Source organism: Lepus europaeus, chromosome 13 (assembly GCF_033115175.1).
Source record: "Lepus europaeus isolate LE1 chromosome 13, mLepTim1.pri, whole genome shotgun sequence".
Classification (NCBI taxonomy): domain Eukaryota; kingdom Metazoa; phylum Chordata; class Mammalia; order Lagomorpha; family Leporidae; genus Lepus; species Lepus europaeus.
This window is the reverse complement of record NC_084839.1, coordinates 42,614,615-42,635,537: the sequence shown is the minus strand read 5'-3', so window position 1 is coordinate 42,635,537 and position 20,923 is coordinate 42,614,615. Positions and strand designations below refer to the sequence as shown.

The following is a 20,923-nucleotide window of genomic DNA, read 5'->3' as shown; positions in this document are numbered from 1 at the left end:
GGGGCCAGATGGCCAGAAGCAGACACTTTGTGTCCTTTTCCGCCCCTTCTTTCCTTGGGACAGAGACGCCCAGAGCTGCCATGCTGAGGGCTCTGGGCAGCCTGTGGCCAAGCATGACCGCGGGACAGGCGGTTCGTGTCTGTCACTTTCAGCAGCTCCTGAGCCAGGACCTGTGACAGCCCACTGTGAGCCTGCCAGGCCTCGCTCCACGGGGGTATCCGGCACACGGAGGCCCACTGAGCCACACGTGTGCCCGGAGGGCTCAGCCTCCCTCCCAGGGACCACTGAGAAGGAAGAGCAGGCTCGTGTGGGGCTGGGCATGGCCCGTGGGTGCTGCAGCCACAGGAAGTGTAGACACAGCCCTCTGAGCAGGCGAGGACCTCAGGGCCAGCCCCAGCGGCCTCCATTTGCCTTCCCTGCCTTGGTCGACGTTCTCCTCTGTCCAGGTCCTCTGACGGCTCCTGCCATCTTCTGTCCATCTCATGCACATCTCATTCAAGAGGACTTGAACTCTGGGTGCAGATGGACCACACACTCCATGGATGACTCTGAACAACCTGAGCTGATCTGTGAAACAAGGATGAGAGCCCTACACGTTCCAAGGCAGTCGGAAAGGCACCCCAGGATTAGTAGACATCCCTTCAAGGGCTCTCTGCTCACTAAGGAATGGGAAGGCTGGTGACGGAGGCAATGGTTAACCCAAAGGATTTAATATCTAAGAGCAGACTTCCAAGTACCATAGGAGGGAAGCACAGGACCTGGTTCTGGGTGTCAACCTAGTCATTAGATCCCCTAGTGCCTATCCGTAAAGATGACCCCAGCATCCCACACGGCATCTCCAGGAAGACGAGCCCCTTCAAAAGAAAGAGGGACCGAGCACTCTAAGGGTTTCGCAGCCCTCCTCCTACGGGGCAGCAGCCCCAGCCCTGCCCAAGAGGCAGCCAGCCGGCTGTTCCCCCTTTCTGGGGCACCTGTGACCATGACCCTGCCGTGCCCTGCGTCCTTGGAAGTATTTATAGAGCGCCTGCTTTCCAGAGACTGCACACCTGGCCTCCGTTGGTCTGCAACACAGCCCACCCTGTAACCCCTGGGCCCAAGGAGCTGTTGTCTGCTTTGCTCGGAGCGTTCCTCCCATATCCTTCCTGTGCTGCAGGGCCTGGAATAGCACATGCTGGTCTGAAGCCGCCCGCCCCCAGCCCCCCCCCCCCCCCCAGGCCGTGCTCCCAGAACAGCCACCACGGCACAGGATGGCAGAGCGGGCCCTTCTGCGAGCTCCACGTGCACTCGGGAAAACTGAACATGGGCCACAGAGCCTCCTGCATGCTCACCCCCGTGGATGCTGCCCGCCTGGGATGGGGCGGGGCACCACAGGACTGAGGAACTCAACGAGATTTGTCACTGGGAGACTTCTCGGGCCACCTCTCTGGGGTCAGAACTAACAGGAAATGGTTTGTTGAAGAATGCTCACTCTCTTAGGAAAACAAACAGTATTTTGTGAACCTGTAGGCTGCAGATCCCGGGGAGGGCAAGAACGCATCTGTGCTCTGGGGTGGGGGGGTGGGGGTGCGCGCGATGCTTTACGCATGTGTGCAGGGGGGCCACATCCCAGTCCAGCCACACGGACACCCTGTGCAGCGTCGTTAACCCCACGTTACGGCTGCAGAAACCCACACTTGGAGCCCAAGTGGCCTCACTAGCTGGTAAGAGGGAGCCCTTTCTCTGCCACGCTGCAGAAGGAGCTGGAAGACAAGACCAAAATGCTGCCCCCGATTTAGGCTACTTGGCCTAGGGGGTCTCCCGGTCAGGGGCAATGGAACTGGGAAACCAGTAGAAGCTGCTCTTGCTTGGTCCTGGCCTTCACTCACCCCATGGCTGGGGGTCACCGGCAGAGGCCCCTGCTGGACAGGAGATGCTGGACATGAAGGGACCACTGACCACTAGGGGCAGGTTTCTCAGAGCGGGCTGGACGGGCAGGAAGACCTCCGCCTCTGGTACAACAGGGGCCCCGAGTTGCAACCTGCCAGGGAGGCCTCACCTGAGCTGAGGAGCTTGTGTGTCCGCAGGAAGCTGATGGCCAGCCGCATGATGGAGGCCTTGTCCAGGTGGGAGCTGACACTGTGCGGCAGGGGCAGCTCGTGGGCCAGCTCGTAGAACACCTCCGTCTCCTTGCTCCGCCGGCACCTCGCCGCATCGCGGGACTTCTCCTTCCTCCTCTCCGAGCTGCTCCTAAACAGGGAGCAAGGCAGTCATTCTCTGAGAGGTCACTGTCATCTTAGCACCCACCCCCCTGGTCCAGGCAGCCCTGGCCCACAGTGCAGCCAGACCCTCTCCTGGAACTGCGCTGGGAGCCCCGCGCAAGCTGCCGCACAACCGTCAGTGCTGCCTCCAGGTGTGCGGCGTCTTCCCAACCGCCCACCGCCTCGCCTGCTCCCACGGGCTCCAGCCTGGGGCCTCCCGTGAGGGGTGCTCAGCAGAGTCATGCTGGTTAGGCTGACTGGCAAGGCCTCAGCCTGCTCCTGGGGTACCCGGGGACAGGGTGAGTGTCCGAGGGTGGGCAGGGAAGGCTGAGGAACCCAACAGGGCTGTGCCGAAGGCCCTGTGGCACTGCCTCGCGGTGCTCCCTTTCTGGGGAAGAGACACTTAGCAAGAGCCAGGCCCAGTGCTGGGTCTTACATCCTTCTTGCCCCAGGGAGGTTCCACAGTGGACATGGAGAGCGCCCCAGAGCCCCAGGGAGAACAGCTCCACCCCTCAGTGACACCAGGGAGCGAGCACAGATGCTGTGTAACATGGGGCCACAGACTGTCTCCCACTCAGCAGCTGCAGGGAGGGAGAGAGGACACATCCCGCACCTGCCTCCCTCCCTCTGCCCTGTCTCCCCGCTTCGTGCCCATTTATTTTGCAGCCTGCTCTCGGACAGAAAGTCAGTATTCTGGGAGTCACGGAATGTGGCGACACCTCTCAAACCCCTCGTGGTTTGGGGCAGAAGCTCTGCTTTGACTTCATGAAGACAGAGGTGCAGCTCCCTGGTAGGTCCAGGGTGCATACTCGGGCGTCAGCAGGGCCAGGGAGAGCCTTCAGCGGAACTGGGGAAAGGAGGGTCCTCGCTCTCCTTGTCTTGTCTCCCTTTTTTTGGTCCTTTCATTCCTGCTTCCCCATTCCCGGGTCTCCCACGTCACGTGTACCCCCACTCTCCTGGGCCCTGCCCTCAGAGGGGCAGCTTTTCCAGGCAGATCTGTAGTGGGAGCTTCTCTCCTAGTCCCTTCCATTTGCACTGGAGTCCCGACCTCCGTGGGAGATGCAGGGGCAGGTGTGTGGGGTCCCTCGAGTGCGATGGGGACAGGGCACACCTTGGTTCAGAACCAGATTTTAAAAGCTGCTGGGTTCCATTCTCCAGCACCAACAAATGTGCCATCAACACATACGTGGTCACTAGGGGCATCTAGAGGAGCCGTGGTGGGGTAGAGGACAGAGCCACAGGCTGTGGCTTCAATGGCAATATTCCCCTGCACAAAGCTTCCCTTTGCCACCTCTTCCCTTAGAGGGAAGGGCCAAGGGGGCAGGGAAGAAGACCCAGGTAGGTCTGTACCTTGTGTTGCTCTGTCTGGCCACAGCGCGTGAGAGCAGAGCGCTGCTGAGTCCCTTCAACCAGGCGCCTATGTTGGTGCCCGTCTCTATAACCTCATCACAAGCCTCTTCACCACACACCATGGCAGGTGTTGCTGGCGCAATTTACAGATGCAAAGATGGAGGCCCAGCCAGACTACGTCATTTGCCCAAGGTCACAAAGCCAATGTCTACACAAGCACATTGACCCTCGGAGAGCTCACGGTCAATTAGCAGCCAATATGCAGCAGTCCCACGATACACAGGTGCTCCCTGTTCAAGTCCATCCTTACACCCATGTGAGGTGGGTAGTGACTGAGCACCACCCAGGTTAAACTACTTTCTTAGGGCAATCTAGCTACCACTAGTAGCAGAGCTAAGGCTAGAACCCTTCTCTTCCTAGGCCATCAGTCTTTTCATTGCTTACTGTAGGGGACTGAAGCTTTGGCAAATGATAAAGAAATAGCAACATCCTAACAATCAGAAAAAAGAAAGACTGAGGGTTTGGGGCAGACTCTTGGTTTAAAAGTTGCAAGCTCCATTTTAGCTACCTTGTTTTCAGCAGTAGCACCCTGGGACTAACACGGCCTTAATTAGGTTATCTGGTTAACCTTGACACAGTCCAGAGCTATCTGTGTGATGTGGACGCTGGGAGGAACAGGCAGCAACCACTAACACTGCCTTCACCTAATTATCAACAGGGAGGAACAGGAATCATGAACACCAGGTATGAGGACAGGCCCCCCCCCCCGCCACACACACACACAGCCGCCCCCAGCCCCTCTGCTGGGGGTGCACTCCAGTTCCCCCCATGATTACTTAGTCACAAACAGCGCAGGCGACTGGAAGGGAGCAGTGGCGGCGTCTCAATGATTGGACACTGGTGCATCTCTGGTTTGGGACAGGAGAACACATTCTCTAGGCCCTGATGGCCTCACCTGCACAATGGGGAACCTTAGATCTTACTTATCAGGGTCAGATGAGATGAAAGGGAAGGCTGGGAGTATCAGAAAGCGCTCCGCCAAAGATGACGTCACACCAGATATCCACGGCTCCTCCTCTGCCTAACTGGAGCTCTGACCACACCCAGGCTTGGCTCCTAACAGCCGATCTTCATGGCCACAGAACCTGGCCTGGGCACAGGGGTGTGCATCAGGCAGGCAGGCAGCCCCTGACCCGTTCCTCGTGTCACACTGCTGAATCTGTCAAGGTCAATGAGTTGTCTCATTTCCCAAAATACTTGTCCTTTCTTTTCTCTCCCTAGATGGGTCCTAGAATTAACTACAACATATCAGTATTTTTAGTGACAATTCTAAAATCTACATGCTAGTAGAACTCCTTGTTTTCTCTGAAACAAGTGCTTAAATCTTAAATTTTCAGAATTACTGGAATTGGCTCAGAACTGTGTTTCTGATTCTAAATTCCGATGGTTTTCCTTTCAGTTCCCCTCCTGTCTTTGGCGGTGGTCCTCCGGCTCCCACCAGGTTGGCTACACAGAGGGCACAGCAGAAAGCTGCACCTGGCCCAGAAGTGGCTCCTGAGCTCGAGACAGTGAGTAGCGTGCACATTCCTTGTTCCCCAAGAGCGTGCAATCTAGGCAGGGGCTCAACAACTTGAAACGGCTCCAGCAACCATAGGTGCAGGTGACAAACACCACAGGAGTTGGGACAGGAAACAAGTTGGTGTCACCAACAAGGACGAGGAAGGCGACTCAGGAGGCAGGATCTCAGCAGAACCTACAGGGATTAATAACAATGCCCTTACACGTTCAGGAGCTCAGCCAGCACTTTTTAAAACATATACGCTCATTTGATTCTCACAACTACCCTGAGCAATCAGAACTATTAACCTGGTATCATAGATGAGGAGATAAAGACTGGGGGAGTGGAAATGAATTTCTAAAGACATTGTCTCAAATCTAGCTCCCAGAACAAGTTGTTTTCCACTGGCAGCAAGGGAGCTCCTGCTCAGTGTACAGCTCTCACAGGCCCTCGCCTTGTTAGACATTTTCCCATGCACTGGATGTGTGTATGGGAAGAGGAAGGCAATGATTTGAAATGAATACAGTAACAAGGATTCTACGTCTCTCTGTGTGTGGCAGGGGGTGAGGGAGGCTCTGCTGCCCCACGAAATGACCTGGGACCTGAGAAGTAGGATTAAGAACCAATATCCGAGTTCAAATGGGACATGAGGGGTAAGGAGGGGGCCCAATTCTGGGGGCCTTGGCAGGTGCACCCTCCAACACGGCAGGCTGCCTCTGATGGGTGTGGTCAGACAGGAGTCCACAGAGCTCTCTATGTGTGGCAGAGGTCTAGCCCTGTGCAGGTGGAAAACAAGCTGCTTCTGATACATTTGGTTTACTTTTTGACATTTTCATGTGCACAAATTTATACTTACTCTCCTAAGCTGGAAACCTATATTCTAAAGCATCTGTTCCCAGGTAGATGAAGCAACCACTTAGGGATCAGGCAGCCAGCCAAAAGATAAAACAAAACTGACTGTCCAAAAGGCTCAGCAGATACAAGGGTAATTCAAAAAACTCAGGGAAGGGTGGCCATTTGGCCTAGCTAGGTTAAAATGCCCACGTCTGATGTTAGAGTGCCGGGTTTGACAGCCAGCTCTGGTTCCCGAATCTAGCTTCCTTCTAACGTGCACCCTGGAAGGCAGCAGGTGATGGCTCCAGTAGTTGGGTTTCTGCTCCCCATGTGGGAGACCTGGGTTGAATTTCTGGCTCCCTGCTTCAGCCCTGCAGGATACAGACATGGGGGAAAGAACCCGTGGATGGGAATTGTCAACCTCTCTCATTCTCTCTCTCTCTGCCTCTCAGAAAGGTAAACTTGTGTTTTAAAAAGTTCATGGAGGGATCAGCACTGTGGCATAGTAGGTAAAGCCACCACCTGCAGTCCCGGCATCCCAAATGGCCACCAGTTCGAATCCCAGATGCTCCACTTCCAATCCAGCTCTCTGCAATGGCCTGGGAAAGCAGCAGAAGATGGCCCAAGTCCTTGGGCCCCTGCACCCACGTGGGAGACCCGGAAGAAGCTCCTGAATCCTGGCTTCGTGTCAGTGTAGCTCCAGCCATTGCAGTCATCTGGGGAGTGAACCAGCAGGTGGAAGACCTATTTCTCTCTCTCTCTCTCTCTGCCTCTGCCTCTCTGTAACTCTGCCTTTCAAACAAACAAATCTTCTAAAAGAAAGTTTATGGAAGGAGGGGGGAAGTATCATTATATTAGAATTGTATCTATGAACTACATAAAATATGTTCTCTTTTTATTAATAAAAAATAAAAGTTTTCAAAAACTATGGAAAAATAGTTCATTTTAGTGTAAAAAAATGAAATTCATGCAGTTTTTCTCATAGTGTACATTTTCCAGGACCACTTCTAACTATCCTCATACATCCTGGCACTCAACCAGGAAAAACCTTTTTGTGCAAAGCCCCCTCATGTTATTTTGAGTCATTTGGTGCCAGGGTGGCCTGGGGATCCCAAGGCACACTGTTAATGTCCCCAGGGCTCTGCCCTCAGTGGAGGTGATCTTGGAGTCTGGCTTCCAGGTGAGAACAGCCTGCCCTGGGCCCCAGAGGCCTCCAGCAGCACCACGGGGATCGGCTGCTTCTTGAGTTATGAGCTCTTGCCCTTTACAACAGTTAGGATTCACATGCCTGATGCCTGTGGCCATGGGGGATCCAGACCATATGTCTACAGCCCTGCAGGGTTAACCCGCTTAGAGCAGAATGGATTTCGGCAGGTCAGGAGACACAGCCCTGAAGCCACTGGAGCCAACCTGCATTAGGATGGTGGTGAAATTCTAAGCTTGTGCCAGGCTGCAGAGGCTATGAATGGCAGAAATGAAGGTCAAGTGGGGTGGGGGAGGGTTAGATAGTGACCCTTCAGTGAGGCCAGGTGGCTGCTGCATGAGGGCCACCTGGAGGGAGAAATGCACCCAGAATCTGCTGTCCCCACCCTAGGTAGCTGATGGCTTTGTAGGGTAAATCAAAGCAGAATCAAAGCTGGTGGTTCTCGATCTTGGTGCTCGTTGGACTCCCAGAGGAGCAGGTAGAGCCTGATGCCTGGGCTCTATCCCCAGGGGAACTTCTACATAAGAAGTTCAGGGTGCAGGCTGGGCGTCGGGTTCTAAGGCTGCCTGTGGGATTCTCCTGCACAGCCAAGGCTGAGATCCACTCTTCTAAAGCAGTTTTAACACTTTTTTTTTTTGGTGGAATTTGGAGAAGGGTATTTTTGGAGCTACAAACAGCTGTGCATTCTGCTTCTCAATGGTGCAGGAGGAAAAGGAAGCTGACATGCACTGAGCAGTGGGATGAGCGAGGTGCATTTCATAAACAATCACAGGACCCGTACTTAAACCATGCAGTGTTTTCAGCCCCATTTGTGCAGAGCTGGGACTCACAACATTAGCCTGCATTACAGACACCTGGAGGTTAATGAACACAGAGATTTCCGAGCCTGGGATCACCAGTCATGGAAGAACGAAATAGAGGTTCACTCCTAGAGCCTCTCCACCCCCTTCTCCCTTAGCACGCACTGTGTACACATTCACCATGTCCAGCAAATTTGGAGTCGCTATCGTTAACACCAAACAGGTACTTGTCTGGGTGTTGCGGTGGCCATCACTGTACCAGATGCTGGGACTAACAGAGAGGAGGAGGCAAAAATCACCAGAGACTTGAAACAGAAGTGACCTAAAAGACCCTTCAGGACAGCCCCTCCCTGGAGAAGGCTGTAACTGTGTTCTGCTGTGGTGGCCACAGCTCTGCTTATCTGGGGAGGTCCTTTCAGAAGTGACTTCAGGGCCACACAGGGAAATCAGGTGTACCGCTTCATAGCACACACTTCATTTTCAGCTCTAAAACAATATGCTCCAGCTTACCCCTCTGGTCATCAGACTTGGCTGTGGATGGGCGGTGATTGTTTGAAAGAATACAATGTGCTCTCCAACGATAAGGCCTGGCCACAATGGAAGACATTCAAAAGAACAGTCTTGGCTCTCGGGGCAGTCCAAAGGACAGCACAGAAACGACTGACATGAAGGCTGAGTTCCAGGGCCCTGTTCTGGAAGCATTCTGACGTCTGTCCAAAGGCAGGGGTGATCGGCAGGGGACGGTGACGTAGGAGAGGGAAGGGAACCGATGGGAGCAGTCAGAAAAGCAGGGATGAAACCATCAGACTCAGGAGGGAGCCGGCAGCTCAGACAGACCTGACGAGGGGCGAGGAGCACCAGCCCACGCACGGGAATACACGCACGTCTCATGAGGGGTGCGGTCTGGGTTGCAGCCTGACTGAGAGACACAGGCTGGTTTGTCAAAGTCCTAAAGCAGCGGGCAAGGATGAGGGACAATGACCGAGGGCTGGAATGTCTCAAACGGGGGCAGATGCTTTCACTCCTCCCCTGAAGGAGGAATCCTGGAAAGTGTCTCCACCTCTCAACCTCCAGATCCTCCCTCCTCTGCGGCTGGGCCCCCAGCTCTCTGAGCCACTCTGTGTCCCTGGAGCAGAGCGTCTGCACTGCATTCAGGGATGACAGTAATGTCTGGTGCCCACCCAGCTTGGCCCTCTAATGGTCAATTCTGCTCGGGGCACACTGGAGATGCTTATCTGTGGGCCTCCTCCGCTCCAGGCAGCCTTGGAGGAGACAGCAGAAGATTCAATTATCGTGCAGCCCATCTGGGGCTCCAGATGACCCAGCTCCTTACGTAATTTGAGGACATGTGCAGTCCCTAACCCTGCTGGGAAAAGCTGTGCGTGGAGTAGCTATGACGCACTGTCATGCCTAGCTTCACAAGCACAAGTCTTAGCAGATGCTCTGACCTGGATGTCTGTGCCCCACCCCTGCCCCCAAATTCGTATGTTGAAATCCTCACCCCCAGTGAGATAGTATTTGAAGGTGAAACTCGCAAAAGGTGATTAGGTTCCAAGGGTGGGACCGTCTTGATGGGATTTGTACTTCTATAAAAGAGACCCAAGGCAGATCCCTTGCCCCTACTACTCCCTGGAACCCTCTGTGAGCCAGACAGTGGGCCCTCACCCAGAACACCGTGATCTTGGACTTTCCAATGTCTGTGACTGTGAGGAACAAATCCCTGTTGTGTCTAAGCCACACACTTTATGTGTTTTGCTGTTAACAGCCCAAATGGGGCTCATGAACATATTCATGTACTGTCAAGAAAGAAGAGACAGAGTATGAAGCCAAAGCCCAACCAGGCTTATTCAGAAGTTTAAAGCCTGGGAGGGGCTCCCTCCCCAGTGAACGCACAGCAGAGAGCTGCCAGCGAACACCCAGCAGAGAGAGAGAGCCCCTCCCTACACACTAGAGGTTTATATGCTACAAAGTGGCGGGAAGAGGATTGGGGGTCTGAGCTAAAGCTTGGCTGATGAGATAGAGGGAGAGCCTGGTTCATTCCAGAGCTCCTGGGAGACTCAGTGTGAGCCGGGAGGGGTTTGGGCTCATGAACCCCCTCCCGCTTGTATCACACATTGCAGTTCATGCAGTGCACTGTAAGTGAACCTGTAAATCAGTCAATCATCAACCCCCCCCCAAAAAGTAGGACAGGAACAGCAGCCACCATTATCCCCACTTTAGAGATGGAGAAAACTGAGGCCTAGAAAGATAATGGGGATACACAGAGCTGGAACAAAACCCTGGCATCTGACTTTTTCAAGGCCACGTGAACAGCCAGCACTGGAATCGGATGCCTCTTACAATCCTGTGTTTTCTGACAATTTCCTTCTTCAGTATTGCTTCGCTAGAGATAAGAGCACAGCATATTTGGTATAGGCAGCTTTGAAAATATGGAGAGATTCAAAGGAAACAAGTTGAGATGTCAGTGGATCTGTGGATCCTCACTTAGCTCCTTTTATTTAACATCACATTATTAAGAATGCCGTCCAAATACCCACAATAACCAGCAACATCAGATTCTGTAGGCGGATCACAATGCATTTTCTATCTCCATATTATTTTTTCAGGTATGGTTTCCAGTTTTCAGCTGTTCTAGATATGATGGTGATCTTTGGATCAGATGTTGCTTTTAAATGTGTGACCATGCAAGATGACCGGTATGCAGCTTGCCGCTGGCTCCCGGGCCGCCCTCACCGTGAGAACGGCCGGCATCAGCCTCCTCAGGGCCACTGCCGCCAGGACAGCTGTGGATCCGGGAGAGGGGCTGGGGATGGTGTGCGGCAGTGTCCCCTCCTTCCCGACCCAGACACCAGCTCTCTCCTCATGCCACATCCAGGTTAGGACACCTGGAGAGGAACAACCAACGTCTCTGAACTTGGGGGATTCCCTGGACTCCCACCTCCTACTACACCCAGTGCGGTGATGTTTAGGGAAGACTGTGTGCATCTTCACCCATGAAAAGGGAGACAAAGCAAGCAGGGGCAGGGACACCTGCCTGCTGCCCACTGCTCTCTGTGGCCTCTGATGCCCACTATGGTGTGACTCCTGACACTGTGCAGACTCCAGCTCAAGGACCAGTGAACCTCAGCAGCGGAGAGCCGGCTGGCCCTGCCACCAGCGCCGCAGGCAGTGCTCTTCAGTTACTAAAGAACTCCTGTCCTGCTGCTGGGGGCTTACTCCTGCAGCAGTCCTGAGAGGTAGGTACGGCATCTCCCGGTGTGGCCCAGGACGTGAGGCATGCGCAGCTGTCACCGGGGCAGAGCAAGACTCACTCCTCCATCCCTGGACCTTCAACCTCACACTCCTGATTGCAACTGGACAACCTCCCCCCCCCCCCCAGTGCCACAAAGCAGGCTCTGCTTGCAGATTCGGAAGGTACCGATCGGTCCATGGGGCAGGTGCCTGGCAGGAGTAAAGTCCTCGGAGGATACTTAACGTGACGAGCTTTGGGGAACATACGCTCTCGGCTGCAGAAGCATCAAAGAGAAGGCTTCCCTGTCCACTCTCTCGCCTCAGACCAGCGCCTCACTGGCACGCCAGCCGCTGGCATGGTTCTCCTCCGCTGGGAGATATCTTTTTACAGATTCTGTAGCAGAGCCCACAGACGCCCCAGTGAAGCGCTTCATTCTCACCAGGTCCTCTTCCCTGGGGCCACTTCACTTCCCCGCCTCCCAGCTGCTGCCAGATCTGAGTTCGGGTTTTCCCTTAGGGCTTCTACCTGTGAGCAGCCTTCTCCCTTCGGATCCCACAAGCTTCCAATAGTACAATCTGTGGTTTGGCTCAAACCATTCCATGTGTGCCACCATCCTGTTCCTGTGACACTGCCTTCAGCTAAGAAAACTGACCCAGCAATTGCACAGCAGGAAGATAAAGAAAAACGTCCCTGGGATGTGACAGGGACTCCCCAGCCTGAAGCAAGCACCTCCAGGTGCAGCAGGGGCCGCTGACTGTGCCCCTCTAGTCTCTGACTCTTACTTCCGGCTGCTGTCCCTCCCCACGGCCCTCCTGGAAGACACCTCTCATTCCCTCTGTCTAAATCGCCCCCATCTTTCTTCACCTCCCCCAAGTCCATTTCCTCCAGGAAGGCCTCACAGGTGCAGACCTCCCCTCCACATCCCAGTTAGGAGATGCCCATGTGATCATTTCCCCCTAACGAGACCCCACCCCCTGCGCCTCTGGCGTCCTCTAGGGTATGTAAGCAGCACCAAGGGCTACGAGTTGAAGACACGGGACAGAAACCACTTCCATGATTGTTGCCCTGCAAATTCCCTCAAGCCTCTCGCTGTTCTAGATCTTTCATAAGAATTAGAAGCCAATTCTTCAGTAACATAAAAGTTTCCATCAAGGAAGAGCCATTGAATCAGAGAAACTCAAAGGTGCACACACACACACACATTTTATCATGAATCGAATCGAGTCGGAACTCATGCGGCTGGCAACTACCTGTGGAGTCACACAAACCAGTGCCTCTCAGCCTCTACTGAGTCACCCGGGGCCTTGTGACAACACCGTTTCTGATGCAGCAGTTCTGGGCCAGGGCCTGAGACTGCATTTCTCTCAAGCTCTCCTACAAGGCTAATTCTTACGGTCTGCAACCTCATGATTGGAGAGGTGCGGGCGGCCCATGAGCTTGAGACCAGAGATACGATGGGAACGTCAGCCAGCAAGGCTGAGGCTGCTCCGACGCCACCGTCACTGGAGGTTGCTAAAATCCACATGTCAGCATGCGTGTTCCTGAGCCTTCGCTCAGCCCTGGTCTGCACCCCCTCCTCCTTCATGTGCTCCCCGCTGTATCACTGCACCCTTCCTGTTTCTTAATGCCTTCTCCACGGCATTTCCTGCCCACACGACTCCCTGGCCTGCCAGTCTCGCTGGCCTTTCTAGGCAATCGTCCTGCTGCTGTAACTGGACTTTGAGTACCTGGCGGCGGAGGGGGGTGGTGCAAACACCACGTCTTCCACCTGTGTGGATCCTTCGCAGGACCTTGGGCCCGGGCAGGGAAACTGGGTAAATATTTGCTCATTGACTGTAAGGACAAGCCAAGTGTGCCCTTGACGCTCCTCTCTTCCCTCTCACAGAGGAAAAGAAAAAGTGATTGCAGCTGCCTTGGCCTGCAGCCCCAGCCCTGGGCGCGCTCCTCCCCTGGGAGCTGCAGCTGGGCCAGCTGAGATTTGAGTCTGCGCTCTGCGGCCCTCTTCCTTCAGGGAAGAGTTAAAGTCCGGGGAAGGCCGCCTCCTTCTTGCAAATCTCCATTTCCTCCTGCAGTGTGAACAAGAGAACTCTATGGACAGAGGCCGCGGGAGCACGCAGCTCTGAATGGGGCTGTTCTCACGCGGGCCAAGCCGAGTCATTAAGATGCTGTCCCCGAGGTGCAGCCCCCAGCGGCACCTCTGGATGGCTGGGTCCTCCGGCCGGCCGGCAGAGACTGAATGGCGTGCACAGAGCTGGAGAAAGCAAGCTCTTTCAGGGGCAGGGCCTGCTCACTTCAAGGCAGGGGTGCCGCCCTCCCCTCGCCCACTCCCCCTTTCCCTGCATGGGCAGGGGCTGGCAGTCACCCTCTGGTTTACATGGAGCTGCCCCCCGGAACCACTGCTCTTCAAAAGGTGACTGAGGGGGTGGGTAACAGCATTAGAGAAAATACGTGCTGCGCCAAAAATAATCCCTGTGTCACGGGAAAACAGAGCCGGGCTGCCGCGGGGGCCAGCGCCGGGCACACTCGGGAGGGAGGAGCCGTGTTGTCAGCCATTCTGCATGAAACGGAAGGAAAGGAAACGCACCATCGCCGGAGGACAGTTGTCAGATCTCACTTTCCAGCCAAGAAGATGACTTTAGGGGTCTGCTCTCTCTTATCTCGGACACTTCAATTTCAAAGAGAATCCCGTTCGTCTCGTGTGTTAATCAGGAGTGAGGCTCGATCACATGTAACAGGGAAACATCCCAGGATCTGCCCACTAATCCCAATTTGACGCCAGAACTGCTGGGGCCTGGTGTTTACAGTTTTTCAAAGCAGCAAGAGAGGGGGAAAAAAAGCACTGACTCACTCTCTCTCCTGCTCCTAGCCCCTACCCAGGGGTGGGGATCATCCAGCCTGTGGGCCGTGTAAGGGCCACAAGATCACGTGGTCTGGCCCCACCAAGGCAACCACAGGCAGAACTTGGAATTCAATAAATCTACAGCAGGCTAATGTTTAAGTTGATCCTTTAGCATGATCCATGAATGATGTTATAAATACCCAAATGCCCCTTGGCAGAAAAAAGGTCTCCCCTCAACCCTATTAAAGAGAGAGAGAGAGAGGAGAGAGAAAGAGAGAAGAGAAAACCAAGCAAAGAAAAAGCAGAAAGGAAAGAGCCCTCTCCCGGGGTCCTTGACATAGAGCTCTAATCTGGAGCCTGTGCCGCAGCCCTGGGTCCAGCTCTGTGAGATCTGATTCAGACACAGCATAAGCGCATGTTTTCTCCCAACTCTGCTCCCTCTGTCTGCAAGCAGTGAGGTGCCCATGCACACTTAGGGAGCTACATCCATTCCTTCACAGAGAAGCCAGCAAAAGCCACAGGAAATCACAAGGGTCTTCCCCCAAATTTCTATCATGCTCTCAGACAGAAACGCTGAGCAGCGGTGGGGGGGAGGGGGACGGGGGACTGTGCTCCCCAGGAATTGCTTGCTCCCTCTGCTCGTTCAACAGAGTCTCAGGTTCCCTCTGCACGGGCTGGAGCTGTGAGCCGTGGAACTCAGCATGCAACGACTCCTGACCGCTGGCAGCGTGCAGGGCAGAGGCGGCTTCCATCCTGGAGGACTGGCTGAGCTGTCACTCGGTCAGCGCTGCAGGAGTTTGGGAGGAGAAAGTGTGCGAGGCTGGAGGAGACTGGGAGGGCTCCGTGCGGGAAGTGGGATGGGGGAGTTGATTGGGAGGGCAGAAGAGATGACAAGGACAAAGATGCTGCTGGACAGAGGCACCTGGCCACACAGAGAGGAATGCATTCATTATATAGCGCTGGGGACCCACCAGGTGCCAAACCCGGCAGGGGGCTTTAACCAACCCAGGACAGTAGATGAAGTGAGCCGAGAGGAGACTCGCCTGCCTTGCTGACTAAGTAGCGGCTCAGGTGCCAGGTGGCCAACAGTGCAGGAACCTCACTCCAGACAGCCCTGGTCTCCCCCATGCTTTGGCCACACTGGACAGCAAGTGTGAGACACCCCCCCCCCCACCTTTTTTTTCTTTTTGGCCCTGAAGCCAAGGAAACGAAGCCCTTGTTAGAAGCTCTAAATATGGCAGCAGCCCTCTGGGCTGCCACAGGTCCACGGAGACCTTCGCCAGGCATTCCTGCTGAGCAGGATTCCACGTGACCCGCGGATGAAACCCACGGCCCGCACGAGCCTCCGCAGGCTGCACTCCTGCTTCTTCCCAGAGACTTCAGTCCCTGTCTCCCGGCTGCTTCCCCCCTGCCCCTCGCCCCCTCCGCCCCTGAAGGAGGAGGACACGGGCTGAGTCCGGGCCAAGGAGGACAGCTCACCAGCTCACTGCCCTCTCCCCCAGACCCGCGTTCAGTATGTCATACCCCTTTCAAAACAACGGCAGTGCTCCCACTACATCCACAGCTCCAGCAGCCCATACTGTGCACCACCGCCCCCCCCATCCACACCCCTTTCTGCCATTCAACCAGGCCCCCAGCTGCTCTGTGTCCCTTCCTTTCTGGCCCTCCAAACTCTGTCCTAAGAGAACCAGCGTAGGGCTGCCACCCCCACCCAGCCCACACTGGTGCATCCTCCACACCCCTGCCCCAACACTGGACCACGAACCCACGCTATCCACGACCGTCATCTTGCTATCCCTGCTCTAAGGGTCTCCCCCACTGAGGACACAGGCAAAGTGGGATCCCAGGCCCTGGCCACGACGTCACACAGCTCTTCCAGATATGCTGGAGTGAGCTGCAATGGAGAGGAGACCGGCCACGGCCCACCAGCCACAGGAGAGAACTGCAGAGCTCGGATGTGTAGCGCTTTCCAGTGGAGAATGCACAGGCGGCATCTGCATTGGCCACTGGGATACTTAATCCCCCATGATGCCTTGTGGTCCGAGGCAAACAGACCCTTATACCATAAGGATGTCTGCACACAGCAGGCTGGGTCTGCTGTCCACGTCACAGGTGGTGTGCTCCGTGAGCCAGCTGCCAGTCAGCTCCCACCAACACAGGTGGGGACGGCGCCCCCCCCCCCCCCGGAAGCCAGGGTGGTTTCTGCCCGGGATCCCACCTCCTCAGCCCCGCCCACAGCCCAGAGCCCTCATGCCACACGTGTAGGTGCCCTTTCTGGAGTCAGATTTCCGGCAGGGAGGGTGGCAGGGTTTGGCCAGGGTTCAACCCCTCTGGTGATGCAACCCAGAGGTCAGAAAGTGGGCCAACCGCCCCGCCCCCAGAAATGCTGCCCAACAGTTTCATGCCTGTGAAACAAAGGGAAATAAGCGAGAAACGCCATGACTGACAGCCCGAGGGATTTTGAAGCAAGTGGGCGTGTGGAACCGCCCACGTTTCGCAACAAGACACCTGCATTAGCGCGAACTTCAATGACAGAAGTCTGCTCTCTGAGCCTGCACAGCCCGGGCCAGGAGGGGGTTAACGGAGGCCTGCTGCTGCTCTTATCTGGTGAACCTGCTAATGGCAAATCTCTGCTGTTGGGGTTCTGTCAGTGATTTCTGCAAATCGCCTTTATTAGTGATAATGTCATTTTTACTGCATTACCCGGCCCAGCAGTCAAGGAGAAAACAAGTTGGGATCTTCTCTTGGAAACACCAGTTCTGTCCATTAATGCTGCCAGGTGACAGGGAACCACGGACGTGTGGTCGCTCTTCCAGGGGGATTTTGGTCAAAGGACTTAGCATCTCACTCCATTTCCTCTGAGCAGTCCAGCACCCTCAGCACTTTTTCCGTGGCACTGCTAAGCGGGCTGTGTGTGTGTGTGTGTGTGCATGTGTGAAGCTCGCTGTCCCCACAGCTCAGAAGGATTGGCCAGTGACACTGCAGCCAGCCAGCCTGAGCCCTGGCCGATAACACAGTTGTATAACACGCAGGCAGGCGAGCGCAGTTAGTGCAACTCTGTGGAAAGCAATAATTAACATGTGAGTCAGCAGTGGAGGAAGACTTTAAAGCCTGGGGGAAAAAGCCACCCTGAAGTCCCCCTAGACCCGAGGTACTGCCGTGCCCAATTAAACCCCTTAGAAAGTTAGGCAACGCGGGCAGCCCTGGGGGTAGTGGGTATGTGACCAGAGGCTCTCCCAGCTCACCCCTCTGCTGTGGCTGGGACACTCCAAATCCTGCACGACAAAGTTCCTTTCTCCAGGATCAACCAAGAAGAGAGTTCCTTGCTGTTTCCCTTAATTATCTGGAAAATATCAGATGTATGGCCTGTTTCCTGGGAGACTTCTGATGGCCCTGGAGATTCGGACAAGCCCTCTCCTCCAGGCAGTCTGCCCAGCCCCACAGCTCCAGGCCACTGGGAAGCCGGCTCTGAAGCACCCAGAGCTCTAAAAAGCCACCCTCTGTTAGCTGAAGAAAAGCCCAAACACCAGCAAGGACCCCATGGCTCCTGGCAGGTCTTGAGCCATGGGGAGCTTCTGCAGAGGCCAGTAGCCACGTGTCAGGAGCAAGAGGGATGCTACAGCCCACGGTGGGGACACGAGGGAGATGGAGAGCTTCCCTGGTTGAGGTTTAAAGGACAAAGGAGTTGGACAGGAAAAACAGGTGGCGAGGGTTGCTGGAGCACAGGTCTCCAGAGGCGTCCCAAGGTGCCCTCCGCCGGAAGCAGAATCCCGGGTGAGCTGAACCATGGGGCAACCCCATTGTGGCATTTTCTCCATTTCTGCATTGCTTGTGCTTTGACAATGAGATGATTGTGTGGATATTACAAGAGGTGATTATCTCCGTGGGCACCGAGCCTGTTTTGGTGCAAAGACCTTATGCGCCAGAGCCAAGACTTCTGAGGTCACAGCTAAGTCACTTGTTCAAGAGAACCTCTGACAAACCTCAGTGCCACCAGGGAGCTGCTGTTTGCAGGGTGGCTTACGTTAAATGAGAAGTGACACTGAACAGTTCCTGAGCAAAAGGTAGGCCGAGCCCCTGATGCAGGGCTGTGTACCGCGTGGAGGGACCGGACGGTGTGGCGGGGGATGGCAGCCTGGCCCGTGGAGCTGTCACAGCTCAGAACTGGCGGTCCACACTGCTGGACGCTGTGAAGCCTTTTATCCAGATTTCTGTGGGAGTGGGAGTGCCTGGGGAAGTTCATGTCATCACCGGGGAGTAGGGGAACTTGTTTGATTTTGTCCCTGTTAAATGCATTAAGATGGAAACTGGGAGGAAAAGTTTCAAAAAAGGGGAAACAAAACATTACTGATGCCCCTGTGTGTTCAGACACACACTGGGCAGAAGCTCTGGGACTTCAGTGGGAAAGAGCGTGGCAGTCCCAGGTGCACACTCTCAGGTGGACCTCCGTCATCCTGTGAATGAGACACCGCCGTGCCTACAGGTGAACATTGGCTATGAGCAACAGCTCGGGGAAGGGAGTGCAATACCCCACAAGGCAGGGGAGGCGAGACAGAGAGCCACTGATGCTCTGCCTGCAAGAAGGTCTTTCTTTTCCCATAGAAGTATTACAGAGATGAACACAAGCCAACGAGCAGGCTTGGTCTCCAAGGGGGAAGATGTTTGTCTTGGAGAATGCAGTCGTATTACCTTCTAGCTGTCAGCATCCCTCTAGCATCTTCCCGTTCTTCTCTGGGTCTCTACCTCAAACTAAGAGAGCCCCCGTGTTCCTCTTCTGCTTTGTGGGGACCATCAGAGAAAGGGGATGAGTTCTCAGAAAAGAACATTCTAGAAATGGTGCCTCCTACCCTGCTGTTGCCTAGCACCCAGATGGCAACCCCTGAACCAGAGTCAGCAAGCAGCCCTAGGACTCCCCTTTCAGGCATGGCCTGATCGGCCAGGGCAGATTATTCAAACTGGCCCTACTATGGAAAAGAAATGTAATACACAACTCAACCTAAAAACCCCAGCAAGCTCTAGCACTTGATCAAGTTCCTAAGACTTTTTCTTTCCTCCATAATCCTCGGCCAAGTTCAAAGGTGAGCACTTTCCCAGAGCCTCATTAGGAATAATGTTTATTTCATACATTGGGAGGTTGCAAAGTTTGAGTCCATCTTGCTTATTTGGAAAAAAAATAGCTTTTTTTTTTTAATGACCAAAGGGAAGAGGGGAAGGGGGCTGAGGCAAGGGTGGAATCCGGGACAGAAAGAAAAGGTGGCCAGGAAAGCGCTAGGCAGCAGACGTGTGTTCAGAGCGTTCCCACCTCCGATCTGCTCTGAAGGGCAGTGAAGGCGAGTCACTGCCTCCCTGCCCACTCTGTCCTCCCCCTGCTGGTGTGGGAGCTTGTGGAAGGGGCTGGGTTGATGGCAAACACTGGACCCGTGCCTCCGCTGAGCATCCTGTGTAGACAAAACGTCTCAGCAGGCCGTCTGGTCTGTACTGGGAAGGAAACTGGGCAGAGGGCTCTGTGGGGTTGTGATATGCTGAGCTGACACCAGTGCATCGGGAGCTGGCCAATAAGCAGGCCCTGGCTGACTTCATGGGTGATGGGCAGGAGCTGTCAAGTGAGGCCAGGGAGTTCACGCACCTTGGTGGTCATTTCCATCTCATGCCTCCCCCAGGATAAAGTCTGAGACCTCATGGACCTGCCAGCCTCCACATCTGGTGCTGAGACAATAGGAGAGGCACGGTCGGGACATTGGAAGGTACCTGATGCCTCTACCTGTCTTATCTGCAGGAGTGGCCTCCACTCACTCCCCAGGCCCCACTCAAACCCCGGGCTCACTTGTTGCAGAAGGTGCTGCCAACTCCCTGGCCAGGGTGAACTCATTTACTGTCTTGACCACTCTTTCGGCCCCTCGTTTCCCTGTGTCAGCTGAGGCTGCCAATAGCCCAGTCTGTATATGGACCCTGAAGACATAAGGCAGTCAGGCCATAGGAGACATTTGGGGCTGCTGCCTAGTTCTCCCAGAACCCCAATTCCAACATTGCTGGGGAGCACCCACAGTCACTCTTGGGGTGCCGCCTCTGTGCACCGCCCTCTAGAGGTGGGGCTGAAAACCCTACCAGGGCAGCACCCTGGCTGTGACAGCCAAGCAGTACACAGCACTGGGGTCTCCATGATTTTCTTTTATGCCTACCCTATGCCAGGCACAATGTGCTCAGAGAACCACCATCCAGGAATATCTGGGAAGCCAGTGCGGGCCTCCCTAGCATTTCAGCCCACACTATTATTCTGGGCAAGGAATTTTATAAACTTAGCTCCCCTAAATCTCAAATTGGTAACTTCTGTTTTTCTGCAGGTCAATTTTAACTTAAATATTCATGCCAATGTCCTAAGCTTCAGAATTCTGGCAAGTGGTAAGTCGGAGCTGCTGTCTAAAGCCTTTGTGGTTCTAAATATCAGACAGGAATATAACAACTTTGTTTTAAAAAAAAAACAACCCTGGTGAACAGTGCTGTGGCACAGCAGGTTAAGCCATTGCCTGTAGTGCCGGCATCCCATATGGGCGCCGGTTCAAGTCCCAGCTGCTCCATTCCCGATCCAGCTCCCTGCTAATGCACCTGGGAAAGCAGTGGAAGATGGTCCAAGTGCTTGGCCCCTGCCCCCAACATGGGAGACCCATTAGAAGCTCCTGGCCCCTGGCTTCAGCCTGGCCTGGCCCTGGCTGTTGTGGCCATTTGAAGAGTGAACCAGTGGATGGACGACCTCTCTCCCTCTCTCTCTCTCTTTGCATCTGCCTCTCCTTGTCTGTAACTCTTTCAAATAAAATAAATCTATCTTTAAAAATGAACCCAAATTCTATTGTAACCTGTTGTGGAGTACCTCT

General features: G+C 54.7%; 1 protein-coding gene across 1 annotated transcript in view; it reads right to left on the bottom strand.

Annotated features, from left to right (window-relative positions):
- The window catches only part of EPAS1 (endothelial PAS domain protein 1), a 79,786-nt gene that overhangs the window by 32,815 nt on the left and 26,048 nt on the right, over window positions 1-20,923 (bottom strand). Inside the window, exon 2 of the mRNA XM_062209379.1 lies at window positions 2,036-2,226. Within this exon, the coding sequence (XP_062065363.1) occupies window positions 2,036-2,226 (191 nt within the window). The remainder of the gene's footprint in view (window positions 1-2,035; window positions 2,227-20,923) is intronic.